Source organism: Podarcis vaucheri (assembly GCF_965113315.1).
Source record: "Podarcis vaucheri genome assembly, chromosome: 2".
Lineage (NCBI taxonomy): Eukaryota > Metazoa > Chordata > Lepidosauria > Squamata > Lacertidae > Podarcis > Podarcis vaucheri.
In genome coordinates this window covers 75,277,122-75,292,867 of record NC_138760.1, presented here as the reverse complement: position 1 = coordinate 75,292,867, position 15,746 = coordinate 75,277,122, and the positions used below count along the sequence as shown (strand labels likewise).

Below are 15,746 nucleotides of genomic sequence, written 5' to 3'. Positions count from 1 at the left end.
TTGTTTTTCAGGGCAAAAAAACCCCAAATCTGATAATGGCAAAAACAGTTCGGCAGACAACTCACAGCTGGATGAGAACACAGAAGCAAATCAGCCTGAAGCTGAGATCAGCCAACCAGAGAAGGTTCTATATAGCCCAAGTTCTTTTAAGGAGTATACAAAAGGAAACTAAAAAGAGCAGACTGGGGTGCTGTGGGTTTTCCCCCTAGAAATTTGAGCTTTATTCTCTCCCTGATTATGAACATCCTCTCATGAAAAATCTGATAAACCGCATGATAAAAAAGCAGCATTGGTGCAAACATGCCAGGGTAATTGGTATCCACTCAGTGGCTTAAGGGGTTAGAATCATAGAATCATAGAGTTGGAAGAGACTACAAGGGCCATCGAGTCCAACCCCCTGCCAAGCAGGTTGGGGCCAGCAAAAATGCATTTCAGATTCTTAGGGTGCCTTGGATTTTTCAAGTCTTAAATCGGTGTACCCATGATTTGTTATTTTTCTTATATTCTTTCCTTCTGGATGTGCAGTACACTGGCAGCATATACAAATACATGGCCCCTTAGTGAAAATCTAAGACAAGACATTAAGGAAGAAGCACCATAATCTGAATGTGCAGTCATTTCCATATCGTTTGGCAGTGCTTCTATCTTCCCATTCTGTGATGCTCTTCCAATTCTATTGTCCTATAGCTGTTTTTAAGCACAGACTAGGATGGCTATCTACCTGTCAGGGATCCTATAGCAGCAGCATTTCTTGCTTCAGCAGTGGGTTGGGCAAAGATACCTTTGAGATGCCTTACATTTCTATGATTCTATACTGTTGAAAGGGGAATTTGCACAGTCTGTATCTGTATATGCCACCTGTGTATTTCATCTTATCAAATGCCATTGAGAACCAATGCTGGCAAAATGCAGAGTTACTTTTGCACTTGACTGGCACTCAGTCAGTTCCCAGAGATGTGTCCTGTGCAAAGAAATATGTTCTTGTTCTTCTTTTCAGGACTCCACAGAAAAAGAACCAGAGACTCCTTTGGTACCACTGCAGAGTTATAGTGCGTATTTCCGTGAACTAGACTTAGAGGTTTTTAGCATTATTCACAGTGGCCTGCTGACCAAATCTGCTCTGGATACGGAGATGCACACAAAGGCACGTAAATTTAAAGAACAATGACATAAACTTCAGTCTACTTACTCTCACCTGTTGTGGTGATAATACACAGCAGCAACACACACACTTGTCCCATCCTACTCTGATATCTCCTGAACTTGCATTTTTATGTAGTGCTATATTTAAATGCCTGAAGATCCCAGAATACTTCATTTATAGGCACCATATGAGCATTTGGCTTAATTGTGTCATATTCTTCCCTTAAATTTTTAGACCCATGAAGTGGTGCAGATTGGGCCAACACAGCTTCTGTTCCTTTTGGACGATCTGAGTCGTAAGTTGGAACACATGCTGATTCCAGCTGCTGCAAAGAGAGCCCCCTTTTTTAAGGTACGTACAAAAGAGATAGCAAGAAGGCATTGTGTTCCTTATGTCGGGGACCAAATGCACCTCCGCAGGCCTCTCTAGCCTGCAGGACTCTCCCCAAGGCATACATCCTTCCGGACCACAGTTGTCATCAGCTCTGCTTTACAACCTACTAGAGGTTTTTTGGCCCAGTTGAAATGTGTCCTTGAATTCTGATAGTGCTTCTTGCTTGCCTGGGTGGAGGGCAGAGAGGGATGCATTGAGTGTGTAAAAACTAGCCTACAGTGGTGCCTCGCAAGACGAAATTAATCCGTTCCGCGAGTCTCTTCGTCTAGCGGTTTTTTCATCTTGCGAAGCAACCCTATTAGCGGCTTAGCGGCTATTAAAGGCTTAGCGGCTATTAAAGGATTAGCGGATTAGCGGCTAAAAGGCGCTTAGCGGCTTAGAAAAAGGGGGGAGCGAAAAAAAATCGGAACACTCGCAAGACGTTTTCGTCTTGCAAAGCAAGCCCATAGGGAAAATCGTCTTGCGAAGCAGCTCAAAAACGGAAAACCCTTTCGTCTAGCGGGTTTTCCGTCTTGCGAGGCATTCATCTTGCGGGGCACCACTGTATTGTGCAAAAGTAATGCACTCTCTTTGTCCCTTGTGCATTCTGATTCACTCTTGTATACTTCCTGGTTTGATCAAATTATAGTTTGTTGTTAAACCTAATTTAGTAAACTATGGTTTGATCAAAGTAGGAAGCTGGGGAGGGAGGAAGTCCAAGCGACATTTTTCCAAGTTTATTCTCTTCAAAAGGTGACCCAGTTATGTGCCCAGCTTTACGCTGGTACCAGCCATGCACTTTAGTCTATACTGGAGACAATGTCATGTTTGCTGAGCATTCATTGGTAAAATCCCTTTCACCTATACTAAGGTTTGATCACTGCATAAAACTTTAAAAACCTTGGATTTTCTACAGGGAAAAGGAAATAGAAATGTTGGATTCTCACATCTTTGTCAAAGATCATCTCAAGAAGTGATTGAATATGCTGTTGAACTCTTGAAGCCACTGTGTAACCACATGGAAAATATGCACAACTACTTCCAGGTTAGAAAGTAAATTGCTTAGACTACATCAACATACAATGTGTGTTTTATCAGGTATGGGGTTTGTTTCCATCATGAGTGTTTTGTAAAGTAGGTGGATCACAATGTAAGCAAGCAAATGGCAGCTTTTTACTTAATAGTTTGTTCTTCAATTAAGGCACTGATTGCAGAGAACCATGGTGTGATCGATGGGCCAAGGGTCAACATTCAAGAACACCACCTCATGTCATCCTGTTACCAGCGATTATTGCAAATCTTTCACCTTCTGTTTGCTTGGTGAGTGTGTGGAACTGCAAATATGATAGTGAGGATGAACCATCACTCTTATTTTAGGGCTCTTATTTTTCTTCTTGGCTAGGACTCCCATCAAACAAGCCATTCTTAGCTAAGGTCAGGAATGGGCTCCTGTGAAGCTCATTGTCATATAGCCCTGACACAGTTACTTTGTCAGATTAAGACAAGAATGTAAGCAAAACTTTAGGGTGCTCAACTATGCAATCAGAGCTGATAGTCCTCTGCTGTAGAAATGAGTCCCAAGATTTCTGACGACATGTGGCTGGCAGTCTGTGCATGAAAAGCATACAGAGCTTGAAGAATGCTTACATTTCTCTTCCCCACACTAGGCATTATTGCAAAAGGTGATTGATGTCTTCTCTTTCCCCAGGAGTGGATTTTCTCAACACGAAAACCATAGCTTGCTGAAATCTGGTCTTCGTGTCCTAGCACATAGACTCAAGCCAGGGGAGAGAGATCTCCCTCTTGAGGAGTTGCTCAGGTAAAATAAAGAACATGTCCCTCATGGTGCACCCCTTAGTGTTTTTTTAGTCCCATTCTGAATAGACCACCTTTCCTCTTGTCAAAGTGCCTGATCCTTCCGGATAGTTTTTCAAATGGATCTAAAAGGTAAAGATTCAGAAACAGGATATAGGATCCATCACTGGGCACGGGAAACTGAATATTAGAATGTGTTTATTATGCCAATTTATCAGCAATGTTGTTAATAATAATAATAGTAATAGTAATAGTAATAATTTCTTTTTTGTATCCTATAGTCAGAGTTTTCAATACTTACTGAACTTCCAGCACAGTATTCCCAACATTTACTGTGCACTGAGCCTCACTCAGCTTCTGCTTGTCATTACTGAAAAATCTGGGACTAGCCAGAAAAGCAATGAAATAGGTAATGTGTACAGAGTTTCCTTGCATTGCATAGCTTTAATTTGTATAAATTATGTGTAGTTTTTGAGAGTTTCAGCAAGCACATTGAAGAAGGCATGCTATGCTTTCAAAAAATAAAATGTTGAAATGATTTAATTTATGGTTAGTGTTTCTTAACTAACCTAGATGGAAAGTAGGATTCCAAAGTGGATGATGCACACAATGTTTGTACGTCTTATTGGAAATTCCCTGAAAACAGGGGGAGCTTTGTATGTCACAACCCAACAGAGATCATTGAAAAATAGTTGCAGGATTATGAGACTATGACTCCAATGGGTGCAGAACCACAGGTGCTTGAGCCCACAGATGTCACAAATGGCAAGAAATAAAAGTTGATGCAAAATCACATGGTGTGTTCAACACATGTTATCTGCCTAGCTCATGGATAGCCAGTATGGTGTCCCTAAAATGTTGCTGGACTACAACTCTCATCATGCCAGACCATTGGCTTTCTTGGCTGGCCTAATGGGAGTTGGAGTTCAGCAACCTCAGGATAGCCCCATGCTGGCTACCTGACTGAGACACTGAAAGCGGATCAACAGACTGTTGCATGCCCTGCACAATAAAATAAATCCATGCATTCTTCTTTTGTTCTTCTTCGACAGCTTCCATCACTAAACATTTTCTCTGCCAATCATGGCTGCAGCCCAGTGGAATTCGTCAGAAGGGCACCCAGTTTAATGATGCTCTCCACACTTTGTTCTGGTAAGGATGGCTTTATGTTTGAGATATAAGCATAATGCTCTCTACTTTCATTCCCACAAAAAGATCATGATGTAGCAGCCAGTTTATTTCATTTGACATTGAAAATGCCTCATTGGCAACGACTGAGATCGTTTAAAAATCACAATTTCTGATCAAATTGCATTTGTAATTACGCTACATTTTTATAATTATGAATGTTGATGAAATAGGGAGGAAAACATCTTTTATGCTTTTCTAGTACATCAAGCCAAATGTAATGTAATGTAATGTAGTATAAGCCTTATAAGGCTTTCTGATACCATATGGAATTCTGGTAATTTTTGTAAAAAAAAATTGTTCCACACAGTATCTATATGGAGCACACAGATAATATATTGAAGGCGATAGAAGACATTTGCAGTGTTGGGATTCCGCAGCTGATTCAATCTTCTAAGGATGAATACTCTTCCACTTACCCTACATTGACCAGGTAATGGGGACCTTGAGATTTATTTTTTCCATTGAACAGTTCTTCAAAAAGAAGGAATACTGGAGAAACTTATATTATGTATACAGCATGAATAATATGTAAATGCTTCAGAGAATAAGAATGCTCAGAAAGCTGTGTATTATTTCAAAATGGTGTGACTTCAGCACAACTTTCTATTTTCACCAGGCAAACTTTTCCAGTTTTCTTCCGAGTGATGATGGCTCAGCTTGAAAGCTCAGCGAAAAGCATTTCTGCTGGAAAACCATCAGATTCCAGTGAGGTAGGGTGACGTAGGGTATCTGAGATTTCTAGCAGGAAGTCTGCATGCCATAGCTCTGGCAGAATGTGTTACAGCGTGTTCAGCCTCACCATGTACTTCATTCCTGAAGCTCAGAGCTGATTTTGCACAAGTACAATAACTAAGTGGTAAAATAGCACATTTGTAATCGATTGTAAATGTGCGCACACACAAACACTCCATGGCATTTAAGTACAATTGGATTAAAAGTACTTGCTGGAGGAGGATCAAACCCTCACTTGCATTGTTTATTGTAGGAAACCTCAGTCATATAAATGTGTTGTCTTTCATAACTGACAGTGGCCTAAATGAGATGTAACACTAACCTGTGATTTAGCATTGTGTGAACAAGCCTAGGTGAACCTCGGACTTGCTCATCACCACTGCCTCTCCCTCTCACCTCGAGGAACATATCTCCTGGCAGCAGCCAGATGATACCCAAATAAACATATTTCTCCTCTTGTTATTCCACAGGTCCAGCTAGAGAAGTTGCTACGCTGGAACCTGGCTGTCCGGGATTTCCACATCCTTGTTAATTTAGTCAAGGTGAGCAGCCTTCACATTAACAAGGAACATGCATTGCTGGAATATGACCGTGCAGGATTCCTGTATTCTTATCCATTTAGTCAAAACGAGTGCCTTTATGTTTAACCTGGAGAAGAGTAAAAAAAATTATGTGGTAACCATCATCAAACATCTGAAGTGACTGCCATGCAGAAACGGGGCTGTTCCAGAGTGCAGACTAGAATCAATGGGTGGAAATTGCAGGGAAGCTGATTTTGGCTAAACATTAGGAGAAACTTCCTAACAGCAATTTCTTACAAGAGCTGTTCAGCTGGAATGAGCTGCCTCAGGACCTTGTACAGACTTTTACATTCATTGGGAAGGTGGGAGGAATTGCTTTAACTAGCATTCTGGCTTCTCATCATTCTTTCTGCTGGATCCTTTACTCTTTCCAAACAGGTATTTGACAGTAGGCCTGTGCTCAGTGCTTGCCTGAAGGTAAGTTGAGGATCTGATGACAATGGTGGCTCCCACAGGGGCTTACAAATGCATGAGAAGACAATCCCTGCCTTCAAGCTCACACAAAAGAAAAGGGGGCTGGGAGAGAGCAGGGCGGGGGGAAGCAAGCTCAGGTGCTATTTCTTAGTTACAGAGATCTGCAGTGAACAGCAGGAATTGAGGAAAAAATGGAGAGCATCCAAAAGTTGCTGGTCTCTCAGTGCCAAAAACAACCCAGGCAATCTAGGACTTCCAAGAGCCTTCGACTCTGATACTTCAATTTGACTCTGCACCTGGCTATAATTGCAAGGCAGGGAGCACAGAACTTCATTCAGTGAAAAGTGCTTATTATGTGAACTTGGATGTAGGTATGAGGGAGCACCATGCTGATACTTGAAATTACTGGCACATGTACCTTCTGCCCAAGTATTCCTGCTACAGTAGAGAAACTTTGGAGCACAAATACCTTTTGATTACATAGCTACATTGCACTACAGGCATCCTATGAAACAGTTCCTGAGATTGTTTGGGTGAAACTATAAAAATTAAAATGATGTAAATTGATGGCAGGGATATACTTTAATACTTCTTCCCTGATTAAGCTGGAAAGGGAAATAAACAAATATGCAAGGTTCCATGCTCTGTGATGTGAACTCGTGGCTTGTTCAAATAGCATCTCCTAATTTTTGTAAGCAATTACCACATTTTCTGCCTTTTTGTCTTTGCTCCGCACAGTATGGGCGTCTTTTTGTGGAAACATTCTTGAAGCTTGGCATGCCCCTATTGGACTGCAGCTTTAAAAAACACAGGGTAAGGTGTTGGAAACAGGGCTGTCTTTTTAAGCATGTAGTATAGTGACTGTGCAAATGATACAGTGAAAATGGGGGAGGAAATGTTTGGTATAACTGAGTTGATCTGAGAACTGAACAGTGGGTGAAACAAATTATGTGCCTTAGTGACACTTCCTTGCAAAAGTGCCATGACCCAGAGCATGGGATAATAGTAAGACAGTAACTCAGATAAGGGCTGTTTCGTGTGTTACTTTTAAATGTACATCTCAAAGAGGTTTAGGGGACGTGTGGCAAATATGGGCATCATACAAGTACACTTGTCCAGGAACCAAGACTGACTGCAACTCCTTTTTTAATGTACGGTGCACTTGATAGCAAACCTGAGTTTGGTGTGATGCAATATGCAAAGCCGTCCTAACTGGTTCGGTATAACCCACTGAGTGAAAATAGAGCCTTGAGTTACAGTGATAATGCAGTATTCCAAGTAGCCCAATAGGTGGCAGTTTTGAACTGGTTTGTAAATGGTTTTCTTCCACCTTCCAGGAGGATGTACAGAGTTTGCTGAAAACCTTGCAGCTGAGCACTAGACAACTTCACCACATATGTGGCCATTCCAAGGTAAAGCAGGCTACAAACAAGGTGTTGGCTTCTAATTTAGTACAATCTGGTCAATCTGCTTTAAGTTCTCTATCAGAGTATGCTCAGTCTTCCCATTTCAGTGATTATTTGTAATGAATTGCAAATCCAGTAAGAGGCTGGGAATCTCCAGGTTGTCCTCCAGCTATTCTTGCTTTATCCATTCCTGTCCATGCATAATAAGAAGGGTCCGGCTAATGTTTTTATAAGCTAATTGCTATTAGCCTGTAAGTCTGACCTTTATTATTATGGACATATCATAGCCACAGGTATATTCTTCTGTAAGGCTAAATTGTCATCATCTGTTTTGCTACTCCTGATATTGTTTTTGTTGTTGTTGTAAAATAGTAGTAGTAGTAGTAGTAGTAGTAGTAGTAATATAATATTCAACCCTGATCAACTTAAGGAGGTTATATTTATGGCAGCAGACCCTTTCCTGCTCCCCTGTCAGTCCTGTTGCCTACAACTTGTTCCTTGACCTTACACTTGTCCTTTTAGAGTTAGCAACTGGGAGAGAAGGGGAGGTAGAAGACAGACTTCAGAAGAAAGAGCAAGTTTGTCCAAAGGCAACAAGCTACAATATCAATAGCACTCTTAAGTTTATAATATGCATTTTACAACCTTTATACTATTTAGTTATAACAACCATATTGAAGGTCGTTATTTCTATCATAGCAGAGGCAGGGAGATAAAACCTTGCTGAATGCCATTCAGTGCATTCATAAAACAGGGTTTGAAGTCAGATTTCCTATATCCCAAACCAACTGAACAATCCTGATTAAATACAGAAAAAGATAAGGATTGTTAATTTCCTTCTGTGCATTTTTTCCATGTGTAGATTCATCAAGACACAGGACTCACCAGCCATGTACCGCTACTGAAGAAATCCCTTGAGCTCTTTGTTTACCGAGTGAAAGCAATGCTGGCTCTCAATCATTGTCAGGAAGCTTTCTGGGTGGGCGTCCTCAAAAACAGGGATCTGCAGGTGAGAATATATATGTGTACAGCACTACTTGGTTTCTTGTGAATGGCTCATTGACTGAGCTTGGTGGAATTTGAATGGACATCATTATTCAAGTATTAGCAGAGTAAATAACATTTAAATACATGGAAGATCATAACTTTTATGTTATCAGATGTCTTTTTAGAAAGCTGAGTGAACACTAAGCAAGCTCTGTACGGTGAAGAAATGGTAAAGTTAAAATTGTTGGAACAAGATGAGCCATGTGCAACTGCAACGTTATATTGATCTGAATTCCTCTTCTCTCATCCATGGTGCAGATAGCGTCATAGTATCTAGTTGTTGCTAACTTGAATGATTTATTTCGATGGAGATCATCTGAAAGGGCCTCTGAAGTCAAAGAAATTAATTTTCAGTACTGGCTTTTGGAAGCCAGTTTGCTGACAGTGTGATTATCCTCTTCAATTGAATGATATACGGGCAACAGTGACACACACAGTCTTTAAGTGAAATAGAATAAGAAATAAGCCCTTTCTTAAATTAAAAGTATTTGTGCCGAGTCCTTCCAGTAGAATGTTTGAAGCAGCTCATAACACACCTTCAAAATACAGGTAGGTAGCCGTGTTGGTCTGACACAGTCGAAATAAATTTAAAAAATGTCCAGAACAAACTTAGTTGGTCTCCAAGGTGCTACTGGACAATTTTTTTCTTCTTCTTCAAAATACAGTCTGTGACAAATGCAAGAACAGCTAAAAAGGGGCAGGGGCAGCAACCAAAAGAGCTTTAAAACCAAATAGTCATATGCCAGGAGTCAAATGCTTGTCTAAAACAAAAGGTCTTCACAGACTAGCAGAAAGCCAGTCAAGAGAGAGGAGAGTTCCATTTTTGAGTGGCACCATAAGTTTATTGTGTCCATTTTAGGGAGAAGAGATTCTTTCACAGGCATCTCAAGCTAGCAAAATGGAGGAGGAGATTTCCAAGCTTCCTACAGAGGTAATTGTCTAAAGCACCTATTGTGGTTGTTGTTGTTTTTATGATCATTATATTCTTCAGTAGGGGAAGGGTCAAGATTATCATTCTGTTTCTGGTACAGGAAATGCACAATGATAAGATGTCTTCACTCTTGCTGTAATCTGAGCTGTGCCACTGTTGCTTCTTTCTCACTAACATCTTTTGCATGAAATGAGCTGCAGTCTGTAGGCTCGAGGGGGGGTGGGCTGACCAATGGGCATAATCCGGTTAGCCTAATGAGATAAGATTAAGATGGAAATGGCACTCTGAACCATTCCTTTCTTGGACATGGAAAGGCAGCAATTTGCACATTGGTGAAACCTACCCCTAACTTTACATATATGCTAATAAGGTTTAAACTGGTGGTGAGAGGCCAAGAAATATTTGGGGTTGTGGTGGCTAGCTCAATGAAAATGCTTATAGATAATGTGCATACATCTGTATCCCTTAATCTTCACCGCTTGTGCATCAGTGCCATGATTTTTTTCCCCCAGGAGGAGGAGGAGGAGGAAGGGGAAGATTCAGAGAATGAAGATGGGATGGATATCAAAGACAGTGATGAAGACAGCTCTGATTAGCATGGGCTATACTGGCTTAATTCTTCATGGCATAATTACTGGAACTAGCAAATTAAAGGAAGCAAATATTGAATGGATTGTGTGTCCAGAACACCTGTGCTTCAGTGAGCTTATGTGGATCTCTAGAAAGATTTGCACCTTGAAAATCAAAGCACTTTTCTCCTTGCATCCAGATTTGTCTCCCTTTTTCTCTCTCATATGCCTTGCTCTCTGTCCATCCCTAAATATTCTCCACCCGTGATATGTAAAAACAAAACATACAACTTTTCATTTGAGTCAAGAATCAAGATTTGAAATGTTTGATTAAACATTTGAAAAAATACTAGAATGTTCATTTTGGTTGCTTTCGTCTCATAAAAATATTTCATTGCTCGTTTGTATAGTGTTCTAGCCTGTTGTGTTGTTTGTAGTGCTACATGCAGAAATATGTATTAAAATCTTTGGAGTTTCATTCACAAATTTACTAAATAAAGTAGAAATCCTAACTGTTGCATGCTGTGGCAAGTGTTTAAAGGGACTAAAGGGGCACAAATGACATTTCTGTAGGTTTAATTAACCTTCGACAGTTGTGTCCCTTACCCACAAGTCATTTCAAGGCTTCTATGACATTGCCTATATGCATTTAAATAGGGCAATTGAATGCTATGGAATCATGTCCATGTCTACACATTGAAAAAATATAAATATTGCTATCCTGAATTGCCCAACTAGCTTTATAGTCTTTCAAGTATTGCTGTTATCTCTATTTAATATGAAATACATGTAGCTTTCCAGAGCGTAAGAAAATGTTAAGTAAGCAGAGAATCAATCATGCCCCAAATTTCATGAATTAGTTGGGAAGGAAAGCAAATATATGTCTCTTGTTTGTGTAACTTTTTATCTTACAGGGGTGTTAACTGGGGTTTGACTATGTCTTTAAGGTGTGGGATTTGCATTTTAAATTTGGGCAGTCCTGCTTTTTAAAGCCCCTTAGGCCTTTAACTATAATGCTTGATTTTAAATGCTTTATCATAGGGGCACAGCAGTTTCTTCCCTCATAATGGCTATGAAGGAAGGAGTTTTTGCGTCATAAGCTTTCAAGTCCAGAGAAGCATTAATTCCACAGTGTAAAAGTAAGACGCAATGCTGCCATATTGGCTTCTGCAGCTACACATCAAAGCTATGAAAAAGAAGAAAATCTGGTAAACCACAACATCAGGAAAGATAAGTATTGTAGCCAAAAGAGTGTGTTCTTCGCCCTTTTCTTAAAAGCATAAGAAGCACAAATATGTTTAAATTTAACTTCGCATGATTTATAAGCGTAAGATTCTCTTGCTATCTCCCTCTTGCAGGCTTTAGGTATGGTAGACCTGACTTTCCTTAATCTAAAAAAGCCCCTCACTACTGGGCCTCAGAAGAGAAATACAAGCAAAAGATTGAACCCACAACAAACCCAAATGCCAACTCTGTCTCTGCATCTGCTCAGCAGTGCGCAGACTCGCCGGTTTGGGGAGGGCGGGGCCCAGGGAAGGACGGCGCACGCGCACTGCAACCTTGGGCCTGTTCCTTCGAGGCAGGAAAAAGCAAGCCTGGGGAGACGGGACTGCGTCTTGTGCGCAAGCGCAGCAGCGTCCGGGGAGGGGGGTGGTCTGCTCCCAGCTGTCGGTCATGTCGGTGCAGGAGGACCCGGTTCAGCGCGAGATCCACCAGGACTGGGCCAACCGCGAGTACATCGAGGTGATCACCAGCTCCATCAAGAAGATCGCGGACTTCCTCAATTCCTTCGGTACAGAAGCCGCCGCCCTGGCCTCCTTCCTTCCCTGTGGGGGTCGCGATCCCTGCCAAGCGGGGCGGGGGGGGTGTCTGGCTGGGGGCGCTGCTTGCCCACCTTTACTTTCCCTTTTCTCCTCCTGCAGACATGTCCTGCCGCTCGCGCCTGGCCACGCTCAACGAGAAGCTGACGGCGCTGGAGAGGCGGATCGAATACATCGAGGCCCGGGTAAGGCGGCGGCGGCTCCTTAGGGTGGGGGACCCCGGAAGGCGATGACCCCCATTGCCTGGCTGGCTGCACCCGCGGCCGACTTGGCTTCGGGTTTTTTTCTGCTACCACGACCCCCTGCTCCCTTTTGCAGGCTTCCTCCAGGCATGGAAGCCAGGCTTGCTTTTGCCCTCCCTGGAGGTTGAGAGGAACCAAAGTGGTCAGGCAGCAGGTTGGGCGCAGGGATGTAAGAAGCCGCCAAATGCTGAGTCAGATCTGGACCATCCAGCTTCGTATGACCTGTGCTGATGGGCAAGTGGCCCTGCAGGGTTTCAGTCAAGGAATCTTGGCAGTGCTAACTGGATATGCCTGCAATGGAACCGCTGCAACTTAGCTATGGCCCTTATGTGCTTGAATGATTCATAAATAAGGCACCTCATGGGTCATCTAGTTCAACCCCCTGCACTGCAAAAGCCCTCCAGTCAGCCTCTGCCTTTCCTCCCAAACCTTCCTGTACATAGAAAACTAGCATATAAGGGAGAAGGCAGACACATTGTGATACAAGCCTTTTTTGTGTTGCCTGGAGCCTTCTTTATCACACACATTTGGCCCACACATTCCACCCAGAAAAATCCACTACACTTAACGCTGTATTTGATTTTAAGTTATCATATTAGGGGAAAGTACATGTATTATTTATATATTTCATAACATGTATACATTGCTTGATTTTTTTTTAAAGCAGTTTACAAAAGTGCTACCAGAGTGGCATGAAGTAGGTTATTGATGCTCTTTTCTGAAATTTTGGTTGGCATAGTGAAGGTATTGACTTAACATGGATTTGGGATTGTTTCATATGGGTCAGCCCAGCTACTTTTGCTTTATTTTTAGATTTTAAGGCATTATGTGATCAAGTGTGCACACAAGAAATAATAATATCTATACTCCTGCACCAATACTACATATAAGTTTCCTAAAGAAACTTAGGAATATCTTCTCCCCCCTTCCCCTCCCAGGAAACCACATTGCAAGGCAAGCAAGCTCTCTTCTTTCTTTTGACAGGTAACAAAAGGTGAAACGCTGACATAGGGTGGCGGAGGCTGGCAGGGAGCCAACCTGGAAAAAAATGTGCAGCTGTTTACGAAGCTGACGATCAGACATCAAGTTTCTTCATTTCTTAATATGGATGGGAGTTACGCTCGTCTCTGCCCCTTGGGAAGCTGCATCCCCCGTTTGGAGCCTGTGACTTTGTGCGGGTGATTTCCACCTGAAATGGCTAAATTGTACAAGAGCATGTTTAATTATGTGGTTTTTATACAAGCCGATTTATGCGCTTGCAAAGCTCTCTTTAACAGAATCTTTATGAAACCAAATCTTCATTTCTGGGAACACAATGATGGTGGTGATGTTGTTTTTTAACAGTTGAAACAGACCAGGATGTTGGGACTGTGCATAGTGGGCAGTTTCAATATACACAGTAAGAGCATCCTGTGGCTGACTTTTGCTGCTGGAAGGTATCAGTTCATTTCGCTGTGGTTGTCCAACAGAATAAATGTGCAGTGTGTTTTGGGGGCAGGGGGAGACTTATCATGTGCCAAGGGAGGGGGGGCTTAGTTTTCTAAGTATTTTGTATTCTCTGATGTAACTTGGGGTATCTTTTTTTCCATTTGTGTTTCAACAATAAAACCTCCTATGCTTAACAAGTCTGGTCAGTCTGCAGCTAGAGTTTGGGATGGGTGTGCATAAGGGATATTGCCGCCGTGTATTTAGCCCATCCAATGCCAGAATAGTTTGAGTGTCCAAGAAAATATTGGTGGACACTTGCAGCTCCCCAGTGTATCCATAGATAAACATTTTAAATGTTTGTGTAAATTTATTTTTATTTTAATATTGTGGAATTCAGTGTTGTACTAGGAGATTGACCTGTCACTGCAAGCACTTCTGCTCGCCCAGTGGAACAATATCCCCCATGTGCTGTTCTGGGGGTTCTTCCGACCCGAGTGCATGTGGAGGAGGTGTTGCGGGGATGCAGAGAGAGAAGAGGGTAGCCCCACTGTGCTAGTGGGAGAATCTGCCCTGGCTACTACCAGTAGGACCAGGTAGTTCGATTCGGCTCAGTTGCTGTGATCTTGATGGTGAGCACTGGGTAATAAATCAAATGAACAACTAATAATAAAAAATAGATATAAATAGTATACTGCTTAGATGCCTATTTTGGCCTAAGTTATATATTAGTTAATTTTAAAATAACAATAGGCACTGAAAGCTGGGGCAAACCACCATTTATTCACCATGCCACAAACTCTGAGCCATGTCAAAGCTATCCATGCCTCTAGAGCAGGGATGAGGAACTGGTGGCCCTCCAGATATTCTTGGGCTCCCAATTCCCGTCAGCCCCAGTCAGCATGGCCAGTGGGCAAGGAGGAAGGGAGTTTTAAGTACAACATGAGGCAGCTCTTGGATGTAACTAGGGAAAAGGCCCTGCTCCAGGTCTCCTGAGTTGAGACTGAGTAAAGGTTTCAGCTTATCCTAGCTAGACATGTTAAAAAAAAATAAAAAAATTGTCCAGTAGCACCCTAGAGACCAACTAAGTTTGTTCTCTCTAAGGTGCTACTGGACAATTTTTTAATTTTTTATTTATTTTGATTGTGTCAGACCAACGCGGCCACCTACCTGAACCTAGACATGTTGTTGGCCATGGTGCAGCCACTGTTTCTCCTCTGGCAGCCTGAATGGAAACAGGATGAGGAGCTTCCAGTCAGCCTTTCAGCTGCCCCTCATACAACCAGCTACATTTTATTTCAAATTGGTGTTGATTCTAATTTCTACAAATGTGCATCACATAACACCCCACCTTGGCCACCCAGTTTCCCAAAAAGAAAGTGGGAAACACATAAAGAGATAAAATAAAATAAAGGGGGAAAGTCTGCATGGAAGGAAAAGGCACTGGTCAATCCTGGATGAATGAAGATTAAGAAAACTGCATTTTATTTCAGAATAGGAATCAGAACAATGGTTTTCAGAAACAAAGACACTGATTCAGTGATACTAAATTCCTCATGATGACAAGAAGTCATAGAATGTTTTCTGAAATGCAAGCAATTCATTGATAATGACACAACCCATCATTAGAGTACAGTATTCTGTGCAAGTTGTGCCTTTCCCTTAGTGAAAGTACAAGGCTGGGGTAGCCAACACTGTCCTCTGGCTGTTGGACTACAATTCCAATCAGCCCCAGCCAGCAAGGTCAGGGGCAATGGGAGTTGTAGTCGAACAATATCTGGCAGAGGGGTACCCTAGGTTAAGCAGAAGTAAAGTCCAAGGTGAATATGTTATTTATAGACAAATAGGTGAGTGGTTGTTTTAAATGTTGCCTTTAATGCTGTAACCTGCCTGGGACTTTAGGGCAGAGGGTGGTAAATAATTATTAAGTTGCATTTATTTTTTACCAGTTTTATTGTTTTATTAAGTTGCCTTTTCAACAATAGACGTCCCATAGAATCATAGAATCAGAATCATAGAGTTGGAAGAGACCACAAGGGCCATCGAGTCCAACCCCC

The 15,746-nt window shown here is 41.9% G+C and overlaps 2 protein-coding genes across 3 annotated transcripts in view; both read left to right on the top strand.

Moving 5' to 3' along the window:
* FANCD2 (FA complementation group D2) overlaps positions 1-10,551 on the top strand; it is a 35,464-nt gene extending 24,913 nt beyond the window's left edge. The window contains exons 28-44 of one of the 2 annotated variants that reach the window (XM_082214481.1): positions 12-124; positions 998-1,144; positions 1,379-1,495; positions 2,433-2,561; positions 2,718-2,836; positions 3,225-3,335; positions 3,613-3,740; positions 4,384-4,483; positions 4,830-4,952; positions 5,139-5,232; positions 5,725-5,796; positions 6,214-6,252; positions 6,988-7,062; positions 7,587-7,661; positions 8,518-8,664; positions 9,562-9,633; positions 10,152-10,551. In XM_082214481.1, the coding sequence (XP_082070607.1) occupies positions 12-124; positions 998-1,144; positions 1,379-1,495; positions 2,433-2,561; positions 2,718-2,836; positions 3,225-3,335; positions 3,613-3,740; positions 4,384-4,483; positions 4,830-4,952; positions 5,139-5,232; positions 5,725-5,796; positions 6,214-6,252; positions 6,988-7,062; positions 7,587-7,661; positions 8,518-8,664; positions 9,562-9,633; positions 10,152-10,229 (1,739 nt within the window). In that variant the 3' untranslated portion in view covers positions 10,230-10,551. Of the gene's footprint in view, positions 1-11; positions 125-997; positions 1,145-1,378; positions 1,496-2,432; positions 2,562-2,717; positions 2,837-3,224; positions 3,336-3,612; positions 3,741-4,383; positions 4,484-4,829; positions 4,953-5,138; positions 5,233-5,724; positions 5,797-6,213; positions 6,253-6,987; positions 7,063-7,586; positions 7,662-8,517; positions 8,665-9,561; positions 9,634-10,148 lie in introns of both variants that reach the window. The other variant, XM_082214480.1, reaches the window with a different exon arrangement.
* Positions 10,552-11,779: 1,228 nt separating this feature from the next.
* On the top strand, positions 11,780-13,889 carry BRK1 (BRICK1 subunit of SCAR/WAVE actin nucleating complex). The gene is made up of 3 exons (XM_082214622.1): positions 11,780-11,994; positions 12,125-12,207; positions 13,249-13,889. Exons 1-3 carry the CDS (start codon positions 11,877-11,879, stop codon positions 13,273-13,275), a joined length of 228 nt encoding a protein of 75 aa, XP_082070748.1. The 5' UTR covers positions 11,780-11,876; the 3' UTR covers positions 13,276-13,889.
* The last annotated feature ends 1,857 nt before the right edge of the window (positions 13,890-15,746 follow it).

Excerpts from the sequence above, each read along its gene's own strand:
- BRK1 (XM_082214622.1), top strand. The coding sequence starts at position 11,877 with ATGTCGGTGCAGGAGGACCCGGTTCAGCGCGAGATCCACCAGGACTGG. Across the intron at positions 11,995-12,124 it reads GGACTTCCTCAATTCCTTCG|ACATGTCCTGCCGCTCGCGC; the intron begins GTACAGAAGCCG and ends CTCCTCCTGCAG. Across the intron at positions 12,208-13,248 it reads TCGAATACATCGAGGCCCGG|GTAACAAAAGGTGAAACGCT; the intron begins GTAAGGCGGCGG and ends TTCTTTTGACAG.